The 10,047-nt window shown below is 44.2% G+C and overlaps 1 protein-coding gene across 1 annotated transcript in view; it reads left to right on the top strand.

Moving 5' to 3' along the window:
- Window positions 1-616: 616 nt before the first annotated feature.
- prom1a (prominin 1a) overlaps window positions 617-10,047 on the top strand; it is a gene marked incomplete at its 3' end in the record, with an annotated part of 151,021 nt that continues 141,590 nt past the window's right edge. The window contains exon 1 of the mRNA XM_084332357.1: window positions 617-985. Coding sequence (XP_084188483.1) covers window positions 754-985 — 232 coding nt within the window. The 5' untranslated portion in view covers window positions 617-753. The remainder of the gene's footprint in view (window positions 986-10,047) is intronic.

The following is a 10,047-nucleotide window of genomic DNA, read 5'->3' as shown; positions in this document are numbered from 1 at the left end:
TTTCATTTTTATCACACATTCCAACTCTTTCACTCAACTCTGAAACCAATACATTTTCCAGACAGTTTGTAATTGTAATTATGTGGAAATGAATCTTCTTTATTTGTTCAGCAACGTGTTCCTTTAATGTTTAGAAACTGGCCAAAGATAGTATGTAGGCTAACAGTAGCCTTTACCCTATTCTGCTCAGAACAGTGAATTGAGCATGATGTATTCAGCAGCAGGGTACTATCTAGGCTGTAGTAGCCGTGATGCACAGATGATGCACAGAGGCCTATTGCGTAACTCCACGATATTCACACATTCCCTTCAACTTCATCTTCCTCCACCCGGCGGCAGGAGGAGCGCTTCCTTCCCATTGGACCCAACTGTTTCCCAGTAGATGGGTTCGGCGGCGCGCATTTTTACGCACGCACGCGCAGCCTCGCGAAACGCGCATCTCTGCACAGATGCTCGAGAGTCAAAGCGACGCTCGCTGTAATCTTGGAGACGCTGCTGAACGCACCGAAGGCGCGGAGGAGAAGCACCCGGTTTGCGCCCATCATCAGGAGGAGCCACTGACCGTGGGAACAATGATGATAACGAATCTGTCCCCGCCGGGCCGCAGGACTTAAACGCCTGCTGTCCATCTTTAGCACTTTCCCGCCCACCCATCGTTTATCTTCCTTTAGTAGAGAGAGATACGAATCTGACTGTGTTCTAGAGACATTCTTCTTCTAGGTCATCATTCCCTTCGGTCCGCACCTGACCATCATGTGGAAGACGGGGGTCCTGCTCCTTTTCTGGGGGCTGCTAACGTCCGGCGAACTGCAACAAGAAGAAACGGAGTTCAGAAAACATCCACCTCCGGGAAAGTTGGATTTTGGTTACGTGCCTGCCGGAATATATGAGACCCTGGCCTATTACGAACCGGGACCCATCGGGATCCTGTTCCACATGGTGCACGCTTTTCTATATGCCGTGCAACCGAACCCGTTCCCTCAAGGTAGGTGAAGCATCTTGGCTAGTGCGCACAGCGCACCCCAAGTACAAAAAAAAGTCCTTGTGGAATCTAATTGGGGGACATTTAAATAGGATTGGTTTTCATTGTCGTAATCCACTGCCCAAAACAATTGGTTCCAAAAAGGCAACACAGTATTTAAATCATTGCGCTCCCTGTTGTTCCAATGCATGATCTTGCCTGGTAATATTATACTCTTCACAATCCCCAACAACACCGGGATTTCATAACATGATTTTGCCATCTGTTGTGTGTCGACTAGCTACTATACTTGAGTTAAATAATTACAATTAGATGTCTTAACTATGCTGAATAAACACCTGCTATTTTAGCCTCGGTGCGTAAAATCGCGACTGTTAGCATAGTATTGGACATTGTTGTGCATGAAGTTCATCCACCCATGCGTGGTTTAATTTGCATCCGGAGGCCCAGAGCTGGCCGTGCACTTGAAGATAGTGTTTCTTTTGCCTGTGGTGCCTCCGTGTCAGAATAATTACAATTAAACGACCCTCTTGGTGTGTGATGGTGTGGTCACTGCCCGTTCACAGTGCATTCATGCAACATAAAACAACCTGCATGCCAGTGGGAATGGGTCAAGACAGAGAGACAGCCTGGATCACTCTGGATCATGTAATGTACCAGGCTCTACATTTAATACAATTAGAGGTGACTGCTTACCATACTCACATGAGGTGTGTTTAATTGGGTCGAGGGTGGTCAAAAGATATGGTCTGCACTGTTTGTGTGTTCATAGTCAATTGGAACATCTTGCAGATTAGTGCCTCTCTGAGTCACCTTGTTAATGAGGTAATCCCATAAGCTGCAATGCCATATGTTGCTGCGCTTTTATTTTTCAGTTTATCACCAGTGACAGTTATCTTATGGCCTAATGCTGCGCGCCGTAGAGTGGATGGATGTTCACTGCAATTAATTCAGTCATGAATGAATGAATGCAATCATACACCAATCAAGAGAGAATATTGGCCTATATGGAGATAAACTCAGTTCTCATACAATAGATCGCAAACCATTAAACCCAAATAAAATAACTGAATTTGTTGCATCTTTTGCTTGATCAGTGTCATATTTTGTCTTCCTTTTGAGTTTGGGTTTTCATTATGTGTTTGGATTCTTCCGGTCCCTGTGATCCGTGTTTGAACTGTACAAGCTGATGTACATACTTTATTAACTGGGACAATAACACTCATGCATGGAGCCTTATCTTAGATAATCCAGTGATCTGACAGGCCTATTTTTTATTAGGATCAGACAAGCCGGTGTGGATCAGTGGCACCTTGTGGAGTTGCAGTCTCCGTGGTTACCTAATAACCCCACTACTGAAAACCCAGAGCACAGTGTCGTTTTGAGAAGAAATGATCTAGACTTGCATTGAAATCAAGTCAAGTGTGACGAATTGCAGCAATTTTTTTCCACTCCTGTGTTTTTCACCTGAGGTGGTATGATGGGGTTGGGTACCGTGAACATTTGAACCGATACCAGTACCAGTTCCTGGAATTCGGTATCGGTACCCAACGGTACCCTTTTCCGGTACTCGACTCACTCTGTAATAACAAAACGTTTAATTTCAGTTGTAAAAAAAATGTGTCCAAACATCATAATTTTAACATTGTTATTTATTTAGAACATTTTGTTATTTACTGTTGTAACACACCACACAAACTAAATCGCATGATCATGTATTTTATTTTTTAAATGTTTAAATATCGACACTATCTGGCCATCTGAAATATTATCAAACTCCTCTGACCTCGTCTAGTCTTTCTAAAGACCCAAGAGACGGGACAGTAATATATAGAGGAGGGAGGAGGAAGAGGGTGGATGTGGTTAGGTGTGTGTGTCCCCCCTTCCCAGTGTTGAACGGCAGCGTATAGCCTACTTCCAGCAGACATCTACATCATGAATCACAATATCCTCAAGCACAGTTGGCAACTAAGCATTTGCTTCTTGCACTTCCATCGTCATTACTGGTGTCATAACCACTGCATGAGTGGTTTTAAGCTGGGGAATTGGTATGCATTTCATTGTTGGTTGCTAAGGCACTAGAGAGGCATTGTTGTGATTTCTGAGGCTGATGCCCATGTCTGAGCTCTCTCCCGTCTAAGCTCATTTGATATGGTTGGAGTCTGAAGGGAAGTGCCTTTGATCCGATAGCATTCTCACTTTAAATGAACCGCTCCGAGATTCACTGTAGAAATAGACCAAGGCTGCCCCAGTGCCACACAGGCAGACCAAGGTGTGGTTGTTCGCTGCAGATCCGAGTTTGATTGGGGTGTTCTCACCTGCCCAATAAACCATTCAAATTAAACTCAGTAAAACACATTGAATGTAATTAAAATCTAAAAACAAGTAAATATGTATATAAATGCAGGAAATCAGGGATATGGAAAATAGTGTAGTGTAGGTGTAGCTGTAGATAAATACCATAAGTAGATAAATTAATGTTGTGCAAATTAATATGGATGTATCATGCCGCCTGTGAGCAATATACAGGTACTAGACAGTTCTCATTTAAAAAACAAATACATGCATACAGTATGTTGCCTTCAATATGCTAGCTGAGTGCATAAGGAACATGTCTATTGTGAATTATTTGTAATTGTCTTGTGGCTCTCATAAGGAGCATGTCAACACTTTCTTATCTATGCTAATGTAGCATATAGTGCAGGCAGTGGGTCACACACTGGTAACTTTGCTCTAATGTAGCATTACTGTTAGTGGGCACTGGGTCACACTGGTAACTTTGCTCTAATGTAGCATTACTGTAGTGGGCACTGGGTCACACTCTGGTAACTTTGCTCTAATGTAGCATTACTGTTAGTGGGCACTGGGTCACACTGGTAACTTTGCTATAATGTAGCATTACTGTTAGTGGGCACTGGGTCACACTCTGGTAACTTTGCTCTAATGTAGCATTACTGTTAGTGGGCACTGGGTCACACTCTGGTAACTTTGCTCTAATGTAGCATTACTGTTAGTGGGCACTGGGTCACACTGGTAACTTTGCTCTAATGTAGCATTACTGTTAGTGGGCACTGGGTCACACTCTGGTAACTTTGCTCTAATGTAGCATTACTGTTAGTGGGCACTGGGTCACACTGGTAACTTTGCTCTAATGTAGCATTACTGTTAGTGGGCACTGGGTCACACTCTGGTAACTTTGCTCTAATGTAGCATTACTGTTAGTGGGCACTGGGTCACACTCTGGTAACTTTGCTCTAATGTAGCATTACTGTTAGTGGGCACTGGGTCACACTGGTAACTTTGCTCTAATGTAGCATTACTGTAGTGGGCACTGGGTCACACTCTGGTAACTTTGCTCTAATGTAGCATTGCTGTTAGTGGGCACTGGGTCACACTCTGGTAACTTTGCTCTAATGTAGCATTACTGTTAGTGGGCACTGGGTCACACTCTGGTAACTTTGCTCTAATGTAGAATTACTGTTAGTGGGCACTGGGTCACACTGGTAACTTTGCTCTAATGTAGCATTGCTGTTAGTGGGCACTGGGTCACACTGGTAACTTTGCTCTAATGTAGCATTGCTGTTAGTGGGCACTGGGTCACACTCTGGTAACTTTGCTCTAATGTAGCATTACTGTTAGTGGGCACTGGGTCACACTCTGGTAACTTTGCTCTAATGTAGCATTACTGTTAGTGGGCACAGGGTCACACTCTGGTAACTTTGCTCTAATGTAGCATTGCTGTTAGTGGGCACTGGGTCACACTGGTAACTTTGCTCTAATGTAGCATTACTGTTAGTGGGCACTGGGTCACACTCTGGTAACTTTGCTCTAATGTAGCATTACTGTTAGTGGGCACTGACTGGGTCACACTCTGGTAACTTTGCTCTAATGTAGCATTACTGTTAGTGGGCACTGGGTCACACTCTGGTAACTTTGCTCTAATGTAGCATTACTGTTAGTGGGCACTGGGTCACACTCTGGTAACTTTGCTCTAATGTAGCATTACTGTTAGTGGGCACTGACTGGGTCACACTCTGGTAACTTTGCTCTAATGTAGCATTACTGTTAGTGGGCACTGGGTCACACTCTGGTAACTTTGCTCTAATGTAGCATTACTGTTAGTGGGCACTGGGTCACACTCTGGTAACTTTGCTCTAATGTAGCATTACTGTTAGTGGGCACTGGGTCACACTGGTAACTTTGCTCTAATGTAGCATTACTGTTAGTGGGCACTGGGTCACACTCTGGTAACTTTGCTCTAATGTAGCATTACTGTTAGTGGGCACTGGGTCACACTGGTAACTTTGCTCTAATGTAGCATTACTGTTAGTGGGCACTGGGTCACACTCTGGTAACTTTGCTCTAATGTAGCATTACTGTTAGTGGGCACTGGGTCACACTCTGGTAACTTTGCTCTAATGTAGCATTACTGTTAGTGGGCACTGGGTCACACTGGTAACTTTGCTCTAATGTAGCATTACTGTAGTGGGCACTGGGTCACACTCTGGTAACTTTGCTCTAATGTAGCATTGCTGTTAGTGGGCACTGGGTCACACTCTGGTAACTTTGCTCTAATGTAGCATTACTGTTAGTGGGCACTGGGTCACACTCTGGTAACTTTGCTCTAATGTAGAATTACTGTTAGTGGGCACTGGGTCACACTGGTAACTTTGCTCTAATGTAGCATTGCTGTTAGTGGGCACTGGGTCACACTGGTAACTTTGCTCTAATGTAGCATTGCTGTTAGTGGGCACTGGGTCACACTCTGGTAACTTTGCTCTAATGTAGCATTACTGTTAGTGGGCACTGGGTCACACTCTGGTAACTTTGCTCTAATGTAGCATTACTGTTAGTGGGCACAGGGTCACACTCTGGTAACTTTGCTCTAATGTAGCATTGCTGTTAGTGGGCACTGGGTCACACTGGTAACTTTGCTCTAATGTAGCATTACTGTTAGTGGGCACTGGGTCACACTCTGGTAACTTTGCTCTAATGTAGCATTACTGTTAGTGGGCACTGACTGGGTCACACTCTGGTAACTTTGCTCTAATGTAGCATTACTGTTAGTGGGCACTGGGTCACACTCTGGTAACTTTGCTCTAATGTAGCATTACTGTTAGTGGGCACTGGGTCACACTCTGGTAACTTTGCTCTAATGTAGCATTACTGTTAGTGGGCACAGGGTCACACTCTGGTAACTTTGCTCTAATGTAGCATTGCTGTTAGTGGGCACTGGGTCACACTGGTAACTTTGCTCTAATGTAGCATTACTGTTAGTGGGCACTGGGTCACACTCTGGTAACTTTGCTCTAATGTAGCATTACTGTTAGTGGGCACTGGGTCACACTGGTAACTTTGCTCTAATGTAGCATTACTGTTAGTGGGCACTGGGTCACACTGGTAACTTTGCTCTAATGTAGCATTACTGTTAGTGGGCACTGGGTCACACTGGTAACTTTGCTCTAATGTAGCATTACTGTTAGTAGGCACTGGGTCACACTGGTAACTTTGCTCTAATGTAGCATTACTGTTAGTGGGCACTGGGTCACACTGGTAATTTTTCCTCTAATGTAGCATTACTGTAGTGGGCACTGGGTCACACTGGTAACTTTGCTCTAATGTAGCATACTGTTAGTGGGCACTGGGTCACACTGGTAACTTTGCTCTAATGTAGCATTACTGTAGTGGGCACTGGGTCACACTGGTAACTTTGCTCTAATGTAGCATTGCTGTTAGTGGGCACTGGGTCACTCTGGTAACTTTGCTCTAATGTAGCATTACTGTAGTGGGCACTGGGTCACACTGGTAACTTTGCTCTAATGTAGCATACTGTTAGTGGGCACTGGGTCACACTCTGGTAACTTTGCTCTAATGTAGCATTACTGTAGTGGGCACTGGGTCACACTCTGGTAACTTTCCTCTAATGTAGCATACTGTAGTGGGCACTGGGTCACACTCTGGTAACTTTGCTCTAATGTAGCATTACTGTTAGTGGGCACTGGGTCACACTCTGGTAACTTTGCTCTAATGTAGCATTACTGTTAGTGGGCACTGGGTCACACTCTGGTAACTTTGCTCTAATGTAGCATTACTGTAGTGGGCACTGGGTCACACTCTGGTAACTTTCCTCTAATGTAGCATACTGTAGTGGGCACTGGGTCACAGTGGTAACTTTGCTCTAATGTAGCATTACTGTAGTGGGCACTGGGTCACAGTGGTAACTTTGCTCTAATGTAGCATACTGTTAGTGGGCACTGGGTCACAATCTCGTAACTTTGCTCTGGAAGTCCATCCTTGGGAATGAGGCCCAATGAGTGTATTGGTCATGTTGGATAATTATTTGACATTTGTCATGTTTGTTTGTTGAATTGACTATGAGAGGGAATATTAACGTCATAGCTCAAGCACGTATGCACTGAAATAACAACCCCAAAACTACTTTGGTTATTGATTTTGCCCTGTCTGAATCTGCATCGAGAGGTTGTTTTTTGCACTAGTACTTCGAGGAGAAGGAGTTTCTCTTGCCCTTCTCTCCTTGTGCTGGTAATGGGTTGAGGTGTTGCCCCCAAATGGAAGCTGTCCATGGTGCTGAAAGCCATGGCAGGGGCTCCCTTTGAACCTATAGAGGAAATACCCCAAAAGGATATATATTTGAAGCAAATTATGTTTACTATCAATCAGTATCTGCTGACTGTACTGTTATCAGGAAATTACCTAAGAGGTGCAGTGTTGAAACCCTACCCGGGCTTTGCGCCCAAGAACATTGAACAGTTCTTACAGGTCGAGGGTTATCACTCATCAGAATGAGGAGGACAGAGGGTGCATTCGCTGTGTCTGTTCTGAACGCTGTCATGTTCCAGGAAACACATGCGGGCTCTCTCAATACAGAGGCTAGAGCATTTAGGCACGATTAGTCTGAGTTATACCAGCTCCGAGGTCCCCTATCTCCCTGTCCCGTTGTCAGGTTTTACCTAAGGGACGTGTCATCTCCTTCCTTCAAGGTCCCTGAGGGGGAGTTATGGTCTGGACTTACTGGCTACAGGGACTGGAAACGCCTCTAGTCAAGTCAAGTCAAGTCAAGAGTTTTATTTGTCACGGCATACAAGCATACAGTGAAATGCGGGGGGTCTTGCCCGCAACGATTGTGCAATAATACAATAATAAGAATAGGATGAGAATAAGACATTTGTGCAATAATACAAGTAATAAGAATAAGACATAACAGGTATATATGTACATAAAGTTTACAAAAAGCATGGTAAGACATGCTAAGGTCCTGCAATACACTACGGATGAGGCACTGGGTCTTATGTACACTACTATACAATGCTATACTATACAATCTACAGTTATACTATGTGTCCTTATGCTAGCTTGCTATATCCATCTGTTTACTATATTTTTATATATATTTTTTAAGTGACCTTTCATTGTGTAAGTGACCGTTGAGTGTGAGCGTGTGCAGCATGTGTGTGTGTGTGTGTTCATGCTAAAGTGACTGCTAGTGTGTGAGCGTATACAATGTGTGTGTTGTGTGTGTGCTCATGTGTGCTTGTGTGTGGAGAGTTCAGTGTTCAAGACTCTGATGGCCTGGGGGAAGAAGCTGAGCCGAAGTCTCTCTGTCCTAGTTGCTGGTGTTCGCAGGTGTTTGCCTGACCGCAGCAGCTTCAACAGGCTGTTGTTGGGGTGGTGGGGGTCTTTCATTTTTCTGCAGGCTCTGGATTTGCACCTCTTGTTATATAAGACCTGCAGGGGTGGTAGTGCAATACCCGTAGTACGCTCAGCTGAGCGCACCACTCTCTGTAGGGCCTTTTTGTCCTGTCCCGTGCTGTTTCCATACCAGGCAGTGATGTGTCCAGTCAAGATGCTCTCTACAGCTCCGGAGTAGAAGGACTGGAGTATCTTCCCCGATACTCTGAACTTCCTTAACTATCTCAGGTGGTAGAGGCGCTGCTTCGCCTTCTTTACGACTGTGTCTATGTGTGTTGTCCATGTCAGATCCTTTGAGATGTGGACCCCCAGGTACTTGAAGCTGCTCACCCTGTCCACGGTAGCCCCGTTTATCCGCAGTGGTGTGTGTGTCCCCTGCTGTCCTCTCCTATAATCCACGATCAGCTCCTTGGTTTTACCAATGTTCAGGAGCAGGCTGTTGTCCTGGCACCAGCGTTCTAGTACCTCAACCTGGATAAGGGGGAAAATATGTTTTATATATTTTTTATATTTTCCCCCTGGAACATGCCAACTTTTTGGGAAATTAGCTTATTTGCCATCTACCCTGGAGTTAGACAAGCAGATACATACCCTTTTCTTCTCTGTGCATGCATTAGGCTTAGGGAACAGTCGCACCGTTAGCCTAGCTTAGCGTCATTCACTGGAAGTAGGTGTGCCAGTGTAGCCTAGTTCCCAACAGTCACGAAATACACTCCAAATACAACTCCAAAACTTTCCTGTAAACATGTTGTGACCTGTGTATTTATCACGTGGATACATTTAAAAAAAAAAAATTACATTTTCGTTTTCTAAGCAGTAATATACTCTGAATTCTTTTTTTGCAGAACCACTGCTGCCTGGGCGCAGTGATTTCATCACCTCAAAAGCCCTGTTGTTTTTTGAAAAACGGGGCTTTTGAGGTGATGAAATCATTGCGCCCATATTCAAACTAATTTACTCTCAATAACTGTCAAACTAGATAACTTTAAGTCATGAATATTGGAATTTATTATACATGGATCCTGAGCCCATTTGTCCATTAATTTTGTTCCCGTTGTAGACCAGAAATAATCATCAGAACAGATGTGAATTACAGTTATACAGTGTCTAGTGCACCATTTTAAGTCGGTGTGAGTAACCGGGGAAGATTGCTAACTACACTCATGCGAAGGAATCCCTGTTTAAAAGTTTTGCCGTGACAAATAGAGGGACTTTGTCATTATTAGCGCCTTAAATTCGACACGTCAGTTTACTGTTCCCTCTCAACCGTGAAACCATGATATGTTTAATATTGATTCACCGGGCCGGTTGAGAGACGGGTGTTAGTTCAGGAGGGATAACAGTTGCCAGGGAAA

The sequence above is a fragment of the Notolepis coatsorum genome, assembly GCF_963971535.1.
Source record: "Notolepis coatsorum genome assembly, chromosome: 16".
In the NCBI taxonomy this organism is placed as follows: domain Eukaryota; kingdom Metazoa; phylum Chordata; class Actinopteri; order Aulopiformes; family Paralepididae; genus Notolepis; species Notolepis coatsorum.
Note: the sequence above shows the minus strand (reverse complement) of the source record. Positions and strands in the feature narration are given on the sequence as shown.